Source organism: Vombatus ursinus, unplaced genomic scaffold (genome assembly GCF_900497805.2).
Source record: "Vombatus ursinus unplaced genomic scaffold, bare-nosed wombat genome assembly UNPS02000582.1, whole genome shotgun sequence".
NCBI classification, from domain to species: domain Eukaryota; kingdom Metazoa; phylum Chordata; class Mammalia; order Diprotodontia; family Vombatidae; genus Vombatus; species Vombatus ursinus.
Genome location: NW_020940360.1, coordinates 6,250,926 through 6,267,488, shown reverse-complemented (window position 1 = coordinate 6,267,488; position 16,563 = coordinate 6,250,926). Strand labels below are relative to the sequence as shown.

Genomic DNA, 16,563 nt, shown 5'->3' with positions numbered 1-16,563 from the left:
TTTATTTAGGTGTTTCAACTGTCCTCATATGATATTTACCTAGTGTGCCTCAAACCAAACTAATCCAGAAAAAGGATTTATAGGCTTTGTTGTTCTTTTTCAGCTGGTTGTGTCAGATTAGTGGGTGGATATGCACAAGATATCCTCAAGCTGCCAGTGACTTGAATCATGCTTATGAGTCATTCTTTGCCATCTCTGAATTGTTTTGTAAGTTGGATTTTTAGACACTAAAGACATGCAGGAAGATTCCCAGTAGAAGTAGGTGTAGGAAGGGAAGGGAAAAGAGTGGCGGAGGTGAGTGTCTTAAGTGAACTACGTGTCTTGGCAGTTACTTCAAATGTTTCTTCGAATATTTAAGTTTTGGCAGCCACTAGTTTTTTTTCTTTTCAATTAATTTTTTGATGAAGGAATTTTTTTAGGCATTGACAATATGATTGTAAATATAGAAATGGAAGTCATTATGAGATTAGATATAAGGTGTTTGGTAAACTAAACTTTTGTCATTTGAGACTTTCTTCACAGTTTTTTTTATTCTATGGTGAATTACTCTTTGTCATTGCAAAGGGTAAACTTCTGCAGTAAGTTTAGCATATGTGTGGTATAAAAGCTTATTAGAGTATTATATATGTACATCTTTACTTTCAGTCTTCTCCAGCCACAACTGTTACATCTCCTAATTCTACTCCAGCTAAAAGTATTGATACATCCCCACCAGTTGACCTATTTGCAGCTTCATCTGCAGTAGCTCCCATCAGGTTAGTTAATTATTATTGGTGAATTGTTGATATTTTAGTATGATTTTCATTTTATTTGTATAGGAATTTTACTTTTTATAACACCTTTACTGGTATGGAAAGTAAAAGCCTGGTATTCAAGTTTTCTGCTCTGAGAGAAAGAACTCTTGGCTACCAAGGCAATGTTTAAAACCCGGAAGAGCCATCAAAAGAGCCTGTTAACTAGTTGGTAGTAAAAAGATAAAAATTGAGCACTGGACTTAAAAAACAACAGGTTTGGGGGTTGCAAGGCAGAGGGAGAGATGGGATGACAATAGATTGTAATCAGATAAGGGAATTTCAGTGTTCGTGAACATGGAAGTGGTGTAGTAATGAGTGATGGCAAGTTCAAAGGTATGACCATCTCTGTGTATGGATGAGGTGGGGTGGATGATGAGGTCATGTGACATGAAAAAGCTGAGGAACCATGAAGTTAAGGTGTTTGAGGGAGTCTTTGTTCTACATAGTAGAAAGCTCATTACTCCAAATAACAGTAACTAGAGAGAGAAGAATAGGGTTACCTTGCTGCTGTATTCTAATTTATATTTTAATTTCCAGAGAATTTGAATACAATATTTCAATAACTAATTTGTGAAGCTGTTGTCTTAATTAGATTCTATATTTTTAAACATCTTTGCTATATCTGTTAGCCAAATTTAACAAATATTCAAATATATGATTCTTTAAAATGTGCTAAACTAATTTTAAAGTCTTCTTTTTCTTTCCTTTAGTACATCTAAACCATCTAGTGATCTCCTTGACCTCCAACCAGACTTTTCATCTGGGGCACAGTCAGCAGCAGCTGCAGCAGCACCTCCTCCAGCACCTTCTGGAGGGGCAACTGCATGGGGAGGTAAGAGAAAACAGAGGAAACAATTTGTATCTTCCTGTCTCTTATTATTTCTAGGTTAGTGTAAAATGTAATTTTTCTCCATTTTGGAAAAAATGTTTTGCCTCTTTTATAATCTGACAGTTCTAAATGGTGGTAGAAAATGAGGAGAGAAGGACCAGAAGTGACATCCACAGGCATATAATTGTGTTAGCTTTTTTTAAAAACTGCAATACGATTAAAATTTTACATGCATGTATTTTTTAGTTTGAGTTAAAATTTGCAATATAAGGAAATATCTTATTTTATCTCAATTCTAAGTTTTTTAATAAGATATTAAGTTATAGTAAAAATTAACTCAAAGTATTAACTCAAATACAGGTGGAACTTAAAATTCTTATTTATTTTGATTAGATATAGCATTGATTATAAATTCATTTAGATTTGAATGGGTATTTTCCTCATGTTGTCCTTGACATGAACCAACAATTATAGTTAACTTCTGGCAGTTGAATTATAATAAACATGTTAATTTTTGGCAAAATAGATACTACATAGTAGAAGACCAAAACATTTAATACTAGTTCTCTTCAGGGGCTCTAGATAAATCTAGTCTTGGCAACATTCATTTTTAAATGTTACATGTATTTTCCAGTGTTCATTTCAACATTAGAGTATAATATATTCATGACATCCTTAAAACTGCAAAATAGTCTGTGGTCTTATGCCATCCTCCCTTTCTGGAAAGTTCTGGAAAAGGGGGTAGAAGATGCTAAAAATCAATTCTTAGACTACCTATAAACTTTAACTTGGCTGTTGATACTCTAAATTTGAGAACTTTGCCCATTGATCATTGAGTGGATTAAGGATAAACAATAGTTGGTTTTAAATATCTTATACCTTTGCGAATGCATTGGTATTCTTGTCTCCTTTCGGTTAATCATTGGCTCAATCTGGGCAATTTTAAATTATAATGAACTTGTATTCCTAGCTTATCTTCAGATTTCTTTTTCATAAGAACTACTGTCAAGTCATATTTCTTCCAGTCTGGGCTTTTACAGTTTAATACCTAAACCTAAGCCATTTACCTTCAACCTGGTTTAGCCTGTCTGCTGAGACAGTTTACCAGGATGCAGCCACTGTGCATGTAACAACTTCTTGGACTCACAGGTGACAGTTGGGTGGCAAATAAACACCAAAGGTGGAAAGTAACCCTCACACCAGAGGTACTAGTCTTCCCTAAACACTCATACACCTCAAACCTATCAGTGAGTTGGGGGGTGTGTATCTCAAACATGTGAAGACTTCCTCCAGCAGAATGGACAAATGAGAATAACTTGTTCCACGAGCCATGAAGGTGGCTAAAGTAAGCACTGTGGAGTTTGGTCAGATGTTGAAGACCCCAAGGTCATCCACTGCATCCCAGACCATCGCTAGTCTTCTTGACCTTTGTCTTGCCTCTGAACTTAGATGACTCTGCAAGAGAGAGTGCAAAGAAGACTTTGTGCAACTCTGCCTCATTTAAATCCAATTCACAAATGAGTCAAGACATCACCCTGTGATGTCATCGGTGTTCTTCGCAAACAAGGACAAAACAACAACTTAAACCTAAGTGCTGGGCTTTACATTTATCCCTATTAAATTTTCCATTCTAGCAGGATCTTTTTTGATCCTTTCATTATCCAACATATTAGCAATTGCCTCCATTTTCTTATCAGATAAGCATATTATCCATGTCTTTATCTAAATGATTTATTAAAAAAAATAGAAAAGAATAAGACTTGCACAAAACCCTGAGACATAATTCTAGATATGTTCTTCCAAAATAGAAATGGAAAAAAATGACCGTATTATAACATGTTAGTAAGAAGTATACAGCTGCACAGTGAATAGAGCACCGGCCCTCAATTCAGGAGGACCTCAGTTCAAATCCAGCCTCAAACACATAACACTTAACTAGCTGTGTGACCCTGTGCAAGTCACTTAACCCCATTGCCTAGCCAAAAAAAAAAAAAAAAGGTATACAGCTTCTGTGATAAAATGCTGTTCTGCCTGATCAAAAACCCATGAGTTGACAGTCTTGCTCAAAGTTAATGTCATTCCATTAATAATTAATATGGTTGATAAACCAGTTATGAATCCACTTAATTTGTAGTCATTCAGCCCATAGTTCTCTATCTTGTTCATGTAATATTATGAAAGACTTTGTGAAATGCCTTGCTGAAATAGAGGTTTACTATGTGTATGGCATTAACCTAATTTAATAGTTCTGTAACTTTTTTTTAATAAGGTTAGTTTAGCATAACATGGTCTCAGTAAAATCATGCTATCTTCAAGTAATCACCGCTTTTAACATGACCACATTTGTTTACTAATTATAAAGTTTAGGATAAGTTAAGACTTTTCTTTATCATATGTCTTTTCTATGACAATTAGTGTTTACTGTATCTGAAGGTATGGCCCAGGAAACATAAATCTCCTTTCTTAGCACCAACTTTTTAACTACTTCTTCTTCCTCCTATGCTCTTCTCTTCTAAAGTCCTAACCTTAAATTGAAAAGAAAAATAAAAAAACCATCAGTGTTCCCAAGTTCTTCAGTTTCTTGCTCAGAATATCATAATTCCTGGAGATTATTTCTAGATTTTTTTTGGTCATCCTTAATTAACAAAGAGGGGCCAATAAATTTGGTAAACCTCAGGCAGCTCTCTGTTTTGTATTACATATATACCCCAGGGATGCAACCTAATTAGCCATGACAAATTATTATGGACATTCTCTAGCTTATCAATGCTGTTGGTAAAAAGTATCCCCCAAACTGAACCCAGTAATTCAGATATGATTTGACTATATCCTCTTGTTCCTGAACATGATACCTCTAAAATCACATTAGCTCTTTCGGTTGACATATACTAGCAATTCATGTTAAGCTTGTAGTTCTCTTAAACCCTTAGATCTTTTTTAGATGAACTGTTATCTATTCACATGTCCCCAGTTTTGTCCTTAGGAAGGTACCTTTTTTTTTTAACCTGAGTATAAGACTTTACATTTTTCCATCTTAAATTTCTTCTTAAAACAAGTGGCCCATATTCTAGCTTATCAGGGTTTGTTTGTTTTACCCTTATTTTCCTGTCTTCTTTACTTGCAATCTCTCCTAGCTTTATGTCATTTGCAAATTTGATAAGCTTGTGTCAATGACTTTATACAAGTAGTTGATTAAAAAGGTTTAGTAGCAGATAGATGATTTACCAGTCACTTAGATGAAGCCATGGATAGCACGATTATCTGATAAGAAAATGGAGGTGACTGCTAATATATTGGATAATAGAGGATCAAAAAAGATCCTGCTAGATTGAAATGATGGGCTAAATCGAAGAGACAAAATTTAATAAGGATAAATGTAAAACCCAGCACTAAGGTTCAAATATTAAACTGCAAAAGCACAGATCCAGGAATCCCTCCCCTAGAAGCTTTCCTCCAAATTGGCATTTAGAAAAGGATCTGGTCACTCAACCAGTTCTGAATCTCCCTAACTGTACCGTAATCTAACCTGTACCTCTACATCTTGTTCACAGTGATATTAGGAAAGACCGCCAAATACCTCAGTAAAATCTAGGTAAACAGCATTCCTCTGGTCCATCAGTCTAGTGAAGTGGCAGTTTTACCTTGAAAATAATCAGATTTTTGTTTCATAACATTTTAATTGTTTAATTTATTTATATAAGCTGCCAGTAGTGCTTATCAACCAAATAACCTATGTCTATAGTTTTAAGTACTATTAAATGTGATAGGACTTAGGTGATAGTAATAGGGTGCCCCTTTTAGGGTGCCTTGACTATTATACCTTCAATTGTACTAATATGTACCTTATTAGTACTAATAATTACAAGTAGTAATAATACTAATTAATTCCCCAGCTTTTAGTTTGAGGTGTTACCTCTACCTATTTAAGTATGAGGCAACAGTTGATTGATAGGTCACCTCAGGATATCTGAAAAGTTTTATTATAACTCAACATCTTATACATTGCTTTTATTTTATTTTAAATTCTTTAATATGATTTTTTCGTTGAGTTTATTTCTTTCCTATTTGATATATATGTTTACCTTCAATTACAGTATACAAAGTTGTGTTAGTTTTCTAGAAAATGTGACTACTTAAATGCTAGATAAGAAGAGCGTAAACAAAGTCTATTCTAAATCTACATTTATAATGAAACCATTCAATTAGATAGATTCAATTAGATTCAAATTATGTATTTGAACAAGAAATCATTAAATTTAGTACAGTTACTGAAGTTCTAGGGCTTTATTTAGGTCTGCATTTATGTTTCTAAAATGCAGTTTAAAGTTGGTCTGATTCTGGTCCTTTTCTTGTTTATTATTGATAGCCTCACGTTGCTGATATTCCTTATGCAGAAATATTTTTATTAGTAGTAGCTTCACTACTACTACTATTACTAATACTATTCAGTGCCTCAGTTTTAACTTTCTTTCTTTATACTGCAATCATATAATGGAAATTATCAGACCTTTTGGGAGAGGGTAAGTAATATTTAATTCTTAAAGTTTTGAGCTGATTAGTAGTCTGACCATTTTTATTGTTTGGAGTCCAGTAAATTTCTCTTCCTCTCCTTTTCCTCTTTCCTATTTAATCCTCGTCTTTGGTGGACCTAGATTCTCTGGCTGCACTTTCCACTGTTCCTTCTGAAGCACAGATTTCAGACCCGTTTGCACCAGAGCCTGGCCCTCCTACGGCCCCTGCTGAAACTGCAACTGCTTCTGCCTCCTCTTCAACTACCACGACTGTTACTGCTGTCACTGCTGACGTGGACCTTTTTGGAGGTTAGTTGAGCTGCATCGCCTCTTTCAAATAAATTTCTTACAGGACTGTTAGAATGATTTAGTAATAAAAGTATTTAAAGACTTTGTATACATTTTGGGAGAGGGCTTGGAACTGGGTTTTGTTTTGTTTTGTTTTCCCATAAATATAGAGAACTCCCAGTGTGAACTCCCTCTCCTTATGCAGGTTGGCACTTCATTTACAAATTATAATTTTTTTATTTTATTTTCAATTAACAAGCAATTATTTTCTGTCTCCCATCCCACCCCTACTTAAGAGAAAAACAAAACCATTATAACAAGTAGATAGAATGAAGCAAAGGCTCAAGGTCCAAATAACTGTGTGTATACATAGTTCATTGTATCTCCGTTTTAGAATAACTTGCAATACAGATGAGCTGGCAGTTCTTTTGATCCAGTTCTTTGATCTTAAATGGTCAAATAGAATTTTTAAAACATTAAAGGCACAAATTACTTTAGACATAATATAGCTTAATTCCCTTCCCTGAGATATTAAGTGACTTACCGTAGGTGATATAATAAGTTAATGATAAGGTAGACTTGAACCCATGTTTCTTGGTGTATGTTTCTGTCTCTGCTCTGCCTCCTCCTTACTTAGTATTAAAACTTGGCCTGAAATTCATAAACTTCTGTCATTAAATAGTAAATGGGTACTGGATAGTATTAGGAATGAGGTGGTGACTCAGGTAGGTACTTTAGTTGTGGCTAGAATAAAATGAGCTAATTGTAGGTCATTCAACAGTTGACAAAAGGAGATTTACTTAGCCATTACATAGAAGAGGTATTCCACAACAATACTTCAGTAGTAAGATGTATTTTACAATAATCCCTTGTCTGCAAATGTGCCTAGTCCAGCAGGATAGGGTATGGTGACTCTGTGGTCTTGGGACAGGTTGTGAGAGAACCACAAAATCTGCATGAGAGGACCATCTATGCCCTCAGGAGACCAAAACGCTATATAATTCTGGCTAGAAGCCACCAGGAAGTTATATTAAAGGATGCACAGCTTGTGCCATGGCCCTCTGGGTCACTGAAGGCCCAGGGAGAACTTTGTTGTAGACTTTAAGGGGGAAAATATAAGTAACCTAATCTATATGGCAAGGAGTACCCTTGTAGATAGTGATCCTATCACAAATAGGAACATCATGGATTTCTGATTTCTGTGTCACATACAGGCCTGTACTATCTAACTCCTGAGGAAGTAGGACTATTTTTACCCCAATGGCTATGGAATTATATTGTCTAACCTAGAAGACATGAGCAATTTGGGAATGGTGCTAACCTTATTTCTCCCCTAAGAACTCAGGAGTAAAGGTTGAAAGTTTCTAAAAACTGTTCATTGAGCTTTCCTTGTGGTTTGGTCTGTGCCTTATTCTCTTGCCATCTTTGGCCCTAGAGTTTAAGGAAATATTGAGATGAACAGTGTGTTTAGGCCAGGCCCAGAGGTGTATGTCTAAAAATGCATACATGGTCTGGTCTTCATGTTTAAGTTCTAGCATCGACTTGGATAGAACAGAATTTACTTCACTAGCATTCTATACTTGACCATGAAGAATCTTCCTGCCACCTCAGATACAGGTTTGTTTGCATAGAACTTTCTGGATGTCTGCTAAAATAAAGACTTACACTAATTTTTCATTCCATAACCCACAAAGCATTTCCTTGTCCCCCAGGCAAAAAAAATGACCTTTCCTTTATATGAAATCTCATAGCACTTGATACCTCTCAGGCACTTATGTTCTCTTTTGGATTATATGGTTTTGTGCTATATTACAAACTTCCTACAGCCAAGGACTATTACTTTATCATTGTATCTCACCAAATGCTTTTTAATAAATGCTTGAAGTTTAACTGAATTACAGTTTTAATTCTTGTTATAATGTTGCATCTTCTAGTTGGAGAACAACTTGGTTACAGAAAACTTGGATGCAGAGAACTAAATAACATTAGAAAATAGGAGGATAAAGGTTTTGTTAACTTTTTAAGATTTAATTAGAATATAAGGGGAGTAGAGGAGAAATCAGCCAACTTACCTGTGACTTATCATTTCCTGCTATTATCTGAGGAAATGAGTGAAAACACACATAGCTTACTATCTGAAATACTAAAAGTACATTAAAATAGATTCCCTGCCCACTGAGCAGGAAACGGTAAGATCAATCAATCACATCTTTATTAAATACTTAACCTTGTTCTTGACTGTGCTGGAAGATGGAGATACAAAACCAATCAACAAAACAGTCCATCCTCATAAGGAGCTTACATTCTGATGGGGAAGAGAGGCACATATATAAGTATAAGCCAAATAAATATAAAGAGAAAAATATAAATAAATACCAAGTAGTTAAATGGTTTGGGGAAGAGGACACCAGCAGTTGGGGAAAATGGGAGAGGATTTATGTAGAGGGTAGAGCTTAAGCTGTTTCCTGAAGGAAAAGAGGGATTCGCTGAGGAAGTGAGGAGGGAGTGCATTCCAGGCAATGTTTGACCAGTGAAAAGGCTTGGGGATGGGCAATGGAGTATTTTCCACAAAGATCAGAGAGTAGGCTGCTACGCCTGGATCGTAGAGTATTGAAGGGGGAATAAAGTATAGAGTCTGGAAAGACAGATTGGGGCCAGGTTATGAAGGGCTTTAGAAGCTAAGCAGAAGAGTTTATATTTTATCCTAAAGGCTAATGAGGAATCATTGGAGTTGAGTAAGGGAGTCACATGGTCAGATCTATGCTTAAAGAAAATCACTTTGACAGCCATGTGAAAGATAGAATGGAGTAGTGAGAGACTTAAAACAGAGAGACCAGTCAGGATGCTACTACAGTAATCCAATAATCTAGTTCTCCAACCCTTACCTGAAAGATATCCAAGTGGGCAGTTATTATCTCATATATCTCTGTCATTTCTTCTTTTTGGCAGGGTCCCCCCAGAAGTGGAGAGAAGGAGGGGTGAGGTGGGGTGGAGTGGGTGCAGATGCTTGGAGATAGCCAGAAGCAGCATTCCTTCCCTCTTCCAGCTGAGGAAATATGGCCTCAGAATCTCCCAATGCCCATCTTCCTCATAAAACCCCACAAAATAAAGCAGTGGTGTTAAACTCAAATAGAAACAGGGGCCACTAGACTGTACATAAAAATTCCTGCAGGCTACATATCTACTTAGAAAAGCACACATTAATATTATCTATGTTTTATTGTATTTGTATTTATTTTGTTAGATATTTCCCAATTACATTTTAGTCTGGCTCAGAAGCACTCAGGAGTGTTGTGAGCGGCATGTTTCCCCGGCTACATGTTTAACACATTTTTACTTTGTTACATACCCAAGTATCTTGGGACTAAGAGAAATAAAAAGATCATTTAAATGTTATAACTTTTCAGTCATTTCCTCATTTTTCACTTCATTTGTCCCTTGCTTTATTGCATGAATCATTTTAGCCTAGAGATAAGAGATAGGAGGACTAGGAGACATTCATGAGACAGAAGATGTGGATAGGTTGAGCAATAATTTTGTGTTGAAAGTGGTTTTTTTAGGCCTTTAGCTGCCTTTTTTATTTTGTGTAATCTGCAGGAAGTTTAGTATTTACTCTTAAGGAACAACTCAAAAAGAGAGAGAGAGAGAAACCAGCTTTCATCCTTCTTACTATAAATGACCTAAAATTTTCTACAATGAAAGGCTCTCTATGATATTATACCAACTACAGAAGCATTAAAGTTTAATAGTCATAAGACCAATTTATTTGATCTAAGGAGAATGTGAATATTCTGGAAATATTTTTGTGACTCCAGGCAATTCCATAGTTTTTATCTTTAAATACAGAATACCATCCTAGACTACATAGAATCTATTGCATAGTGGCCTAAAGTCCCCAACATGATCATTTCCTCATGTAGGACTTGGGCCTCTTTCCTTATCTGTTGGCATAATTAGGCATACACAGTGAAAAGTTGAGTATCTACCTCCATTAGCTCAATATTTTTATTTAATGGTGGTATTTTATTTAATCAATAAACTGGCACCATTGTTTCAAGAGTAGTTTAGGTTGTTGAACCTCACGTGTGTAGTGATCATATTGATTTTATTTTTATGGTTTGTATTTTTAATATGCCTTGTCTACTTAGAATAATAGTACTATTGTGTGGTTCTTAGAAAACAAACTTAGAAAACAAACTTAGTAAACAAAGTAAATTTCATCAGTTAAGGATTGCCAATTTTGTTATCCAAGGTTAATTTAATTATAGACTATGACATTTTACAAATGTGTAGTTAGAACTTAAAATTTCTGTATGGGTAGTAATTAGCCAAAACTAATGCTACGATATTAGTATTACTTCATAATTTGTGAGATAGTAAGCTTCTATATTAAGTTTGGTAACACCTCAGATTAATACAAAAATAATAATCTTTAGTTTTGTCCATATAAGTAACCTAAATCATTTTTTTCAATTTTCAGGTATTCAAAAAAGTTTTTGATTGCTTAAATCTGTTAACTTTAAAAATATAAATAATGGACCTGAGATCAAATAATAAGAGATCAAAGATCAGTGTGATATAGAGGAAAGATCTTTGAATCTGGAGTCAGAAGGCCTAGATCCAAATTCCACTTTTCTACTTATCACATATGTGTTCTTACACAAATAATTTCTCTCTGGGCCTCAGTTTCTTCAATTGCAAAGTTAAAGGGTAGAAATTGATACCCCCTAAACATTCTTTCTATCCTTAGAACCTTTGATCCTAAGAAAAAGTAGTTGTCTCATTAACTCTCTGTTGGGAATTTGAGATAATATGTAGAATAGACTGCATCTGGTAGAATTAAAATAGCACTTTATGCTGCCCAAGCCATTAATAATTTGTCTTTTCATTTTCCCAGTCACCCTATATTGTTTCCTTTTCTCAATCTGAAATGCTATGAATGAAATCAAAATCTCATGTAAATTCTTAACAACTTACAAAGTAGAAATTACAGTCCTTGCCCCTGAGACACATATAGACTAATAGTAAGACAGGATAAATTCATGGATGGGACCCATGGGTTAGGACTTTGACCAGACCTGGATGTGTGATTTCACTGGCATTGTCTGAAGCACCTAAAGGGTGAAGTAACTTGCCCAAGATCACAGAGAGTCTCACAGTGTCAGTGAAAGGTGGGGCTTGGACTTCTGAATTCCAAGGCTAGCTTACTGTCTACTATAGCTAGAGCCTCTCAGGAAAACTTTTGTAAATTCCAGTAGATATGAGAGATAGAAAAACCATAAAACATTATGTAAATGTGCTGTACCTGATACATGAAAATTCTACCACTAACCTGAACTTTGAGGGTTTTCCCTAGTAATAGTGAATTTATAGTGATCCTTTTATATAGATTTTTGTATAAATTGTTGGATTGGACCAGGAAGAGATGATTTGTAATCTGAGGGAAAACAATTTCCATATTTAATAAGGTCGAAAGCCACCTTGAAGTGTTTGTGCTGAGTTGTTTTAAATAAATGTTGCTAGCAGTCTCAAATATTATATTGTAACATACATATATACATACATACATATATATAATATATGACAAGATATGTCTGGTTTGGGATATATGCGTAGTCTCAGATGAAAGTTAATCATCAGTTACCACATTTTTTAGGTTGGCTGGAGCTAAATTGCCAAGCATTAGTCAACTTTAAGGTAGATGAAATTGTATTTAATTGAATTTGTTAAAAGCTGTTTAAAATGAAAAAAAAACTTGATAGGTTTCTCAAATAGTTGCCAAACTTAAATGACTTAGATACCTGAAAGGTGGAAAAATCCACTCTATTAAAACCCTACTTTGTGTTTCTCAAACATTGTTACTTTCTACTTATTTTGGATTCCTTGGTGATTTTGTGAAATTATATAGTAGGAGTGAGATTTAGGTAGTTGCCAATTTTTCTTCAGTAATTATAGATTGCTATTGTATATAATGTTCAGAGAATTCACTGAATTCTACATTTTTATTTTTTAATGCATAGGCTGACATAAGTTCAACTACCATCCCATCCCTAGTGCAACTTGTGGGAGAACACTGTCCCGCCTCTCTGGCAGTTACTGCAAACCTTCCCACAGACAAGAACTTATTCAACTTGTAAAAAAAGTTATTAACAAGTATTAATATATGATCATGTAACTGAGGCTTTCTCTCTGATGAATTAAATGAGTTGAAATACCATTTAAAAGGGAAAGTTTTGGAAAATGTTCAGCACATTTTACATTGGAAATAAATTCTTGTAGATTTGTCTAAGAACTCTTTACAATATACCTCGTAAGTTTTTAGTGTCTTTTTTTAAGTCATAGTCTTTTATTCTGTTTTTTTACTAAATGTTTTCTCAACTGAAATATTTCCCCCTCAGATGTTTATACAAGGTTTCACAAGGCATGCTGTCCAATTATTTTGCGTACTTTGATAAGTTTTTCAGGCACTGCAGGGTGAAAAGTACTGCTTTTAGTGCCACTTTTTAACTATAAGTTATAGAAGCCACTTTTAAAGCATTCCAAGTTGGTAAAATGCTTTGAAAATAAACCTGCTAAACTGACTTGCCTGGCAACATATTTCAGCATGGATAGTGTCCTCTTGATTTCACAAATATTTCAATTATGTTTGCATTAAATATGTTTAATTATATTGTTGAGAAATTATTATTGTACCCATTTCTGTCTTAGTTTTGAGTTGTTTAATTTTCAAGAATATTTGACAATTGACTATTGACTACTATTTGTTTTAAGAAGTTTGAGGGCATATTGACGATTCTTACTTTTTGTTGAGCTTTGTATTGACAGAGACAGCATTTTTTTTTTTTTGGTGAGGCAATTAGGGTTAAGTGACTTGCCCAGGGTCACACAGCTAGTAAGTGTCAAGTGTCTGGTCTGAGATCGGATTTCAATTCAGGTCCTCTTGACTCCAAGGCCATTGCTCTATCCTCTGTGCCACCTAGCTGTCCCCACAAAATTTTTTTCTAAAAAAATGTTTTCCATTCTCTTCCATTCCTCTCATGGTAGTATAAACTTTACCATGAAAGTTTTCCTATACATAGGAACTTTAAAAACATTGTTGAAATTGCAGGATTCCTATTCAGTAGATAATATTTTAAATACATTTTACACAATTTAATAACCTTTAATAAGCACTTAAAGAATTAATCATTAAATATCAGTACATGGACATTATATATGTAGCTAGGTTGGTAGGGGTATGCATTGTATATATTTCTGTGACCTGGGCACATGATTTTCTACTTTTGTCTAGCATTAATTCTAGAAATAAAACAGCACATTGTGTTTTTATATTATTTATACCAAATTTATACAAAAATGTTCATATTTAAAAACCCATAAAAATTTGAGCTTCTATGTTTTTAAAATGTTGATAATAGTTTAAATGGTCAACTTTAGAGAAACATTCATTAAAAATTGTACCTTTACTATTATACACGTTTTAAGATGCTTTTTTAAAATGATAATGTTATTAAACATATGCATGCCCATCGTCAGGATTTATTTAAGGTTCTTTGACAAAAAGGTTAAATGGCATAATCTTTAAAATATGGTATGACACTGAAATAGATTACCTTGTCATTAGATTCCATATAGTAGGCATCCTATCAGATGTTCTTTCTAGAATGTGCTAACTTAATCAAAAATAAGGTTTGTAGAATGAAATGATAGTAATGTTGAATGTGGTTAAATGCTAACCTCTTAAACATATTCAAACTGTTTCTGGCAAGTGCATTAATAAGCTCTGACAAGTACAGTACATTATAAACTTTCTAGATACAAATAGTTCACTTATGGCATAAAGACATAAATGTTGGGATAGAAGATTACATATGAATAGATAGAGAAAGCCTGAATTTTTCAGCAGTTGAAGATAGGTTCTTCATACTAATTGGAGCACTACTGTAATATTTAAAAAATGAAAGCTAATTAAATTATTTTAATAGAAATAAGGGCACTTCAGTCATGCCCCTTATTTCTTTAAAATAAAATTTTATATTTGTCTAGAAATGCTTTCATTGACTAAGAAAGTTTTAAACTTTGTTGGTAACTAAGAAGTCTTTTTATGCTGTTATTAACATTATTGCTTCACCCTGTTAAACATTTGGAACTAAACTATAGCTGATGCATTCTGTATACATTACAGGTACCTATTTACCTAGATTGGCATTAAAGAAGACATTCACGTTTGCTTTAAGCCGCTAGTCAGATGTGTCATAATAGTTACCTTAAGCAAGTCTGACTGAACATGAAAATTTTAATGTCTTAACTGACATTAGTTCACTCTTGTATTTTAATTTTTAACATCCATTCTAATTTCTGATAATACATAAAACATGCTGCTCAGAACCCTTATACAATGAGAATCATGTTATCTTTTGGACTTTAATGTGCCTTGGCAGTAACAAAACTGAACCACATAGTATGTAACTGACTAGAAGGAATGCAAGGAAAAATTTACTTCATGACTGTCAACAGTGCATGACCCATAAAAATAACATTTCTAAAAATTCATGTTGTATAAGGGAGCCTTCTTCTGCAATTTAACTTGGTTCTTTTACTATATTTTCTTCTCTTTTTATTCTTTTAATTTCTATTGTTTAAAAAAATACTGCACTCAAGATGCCTTTGCAGCTTCTCCTGGTGAAGCCCCTGCAGCACCTGAAGGGGCAGCAGCACCAGCTACCCCAACCCCTGTAGCAGCAGCACTTGATGCATGTTCAGGAAATGGTGGGTTTTATGTCATTAGCAAGTCTCTCGTTTTGTGTTCTAGTATTAAATCCTGTAGTCAGATGTGGCCATTTGTTGTTGTTGTTTTGTTGAGTTTTTTTTTTTTTAATTTATCAGTCATTTTTGTTTCTTGTGAGTAGAAAGTATCATTCATTAAATTAAATTAATAAGACCAACACTTAAAACATTAAGATAAAGACGTGCATACTTCTCAAAATTGGCAATTTCTCAGGATTGACAATTTTTGTCAATGTAAGTATGTTTTCTTAATGTTTTTTTCTCTAATGCTATGGAGTACTTTTTATTACACTAGTCTAAGTAACTAATAAACAGCATGTTTTTGTAAATGTAAAAAATTACTGTTTGTCAGGTGGGTTTTGAGGATTTGAAAATGTACTCCTCTCGCACTTAATTATGATGTTACTCAACTAGAGTTTGAAATCTTTACCTTTATACTTGTAAATTTCTTAAAAAGACAAAAAAGTGTACTAATTATTTACACTGGTTAGGATTACACTAGAATAGAGCCCCATTTAAACACCTAGCTTATGTGTATATCTGTGTATGGTGTATGTTATCCTTGGCTGTGATTATTTTCTCTTATTTCCTTCCTCACTGATCCTCTCTATATATTCTCCACTTTCCTTTTTACAAGACCCTTTTGCCCCATCTGAAGGTAGTGCAGAGACTGCTCCTGAACTGGACCTTTTTGCAATGAAGCCACCTGAGACCAGCATTCCTGTAGTTACCCCTACAACTAGTGCAGCCCCCACGATTCCCGCAACAACTCCTTCTCCTGCTCCTGCTGCCGCAGCTGCCACTGCTACTACTACTACTGCTGCTACTGCCACTACCACCACCGCCACCACACCTGCCACTACCACCACAACCACTGCTCCTCCTGCTCTAGATATCTTTGGTGGTAATTCTTTAAAGCTCTTTGATTCTGGTGAATCGAATGCTGATTGGTCAAACGCACATACAGCATACACACATAACATTGCATGTATACTGTATATTTAAATTATTTGCTGCAAACCATTTGCAACATACCTCAGAATTCTCCTAATCAAAATTCAGAACTGGAAATGAATGTTGGTTTTTTTTTTTTTCAGTTTGGTCAAATTAAGTAAAGACATATATATTCTTGGTCTTAGATTTATTTGAATCTGCTCCTGATGTTGCTACAGCGCCTAAGCCAGATGCCACTCCTAGCATAGACTTGTTTGGTACAGGTAAAAATAAATAGATCCTTTCTTTCATTTTGATTTCTTGGGTGTTTTCATATTTAAGCTTCTGACTCTCATCTGTAATAATGAGTTTGTTAGATTTTTGACTTGATTTCAGCTTTCTACTTACTTCTGCTTGATTT

The 16,563-nt window shown here is 34.4% G+C and overlaps 1 protein-coding gene across 9 annotated transcripts in view; it reads left to right on the top strand.

The window, feature by feature from the left end:
• The window catches only part of SNAP91 (synaptosome associated protein 91), a 160,018-nt gene that overhangs the window by 98,710 nt on the left and 44,745 nt on the right, over positions 1-16,563 (top strand). For 6 of the 9 annotated variants that reach the window (XM_027856580.1, XM_027856611.1, XM_027856571.1 and 3 more), the window contains exons 12-17: positions 646-755; positions 1,505-1,626; positions 6,276-6,443; positions 15,084-15,191; positions 15,847-16,113; positions 16,349-16,426. In XM_027856580.1, the coding sequence (XP_027712381.1) occupies positions 646-755; positions 1,505-1,626; positions 6,276-6,443; positions 15,084-15,191; positions 15,847-16,113; positions 16,349-16,426 (853 nt within the window). The remainder of the gene's footprint in view (positions 1-645; positions 756-1,504; positions 1,627-6,275; positions 6,444-15,083; positions 15,192-15,846; positions 16,114-16,348; positions 16,427-16,563) is intronic. The other 3 variants (XM_027856620.1, XM_027856624.1, XM_027856632.1) reach the window with 3 other exon arrangements.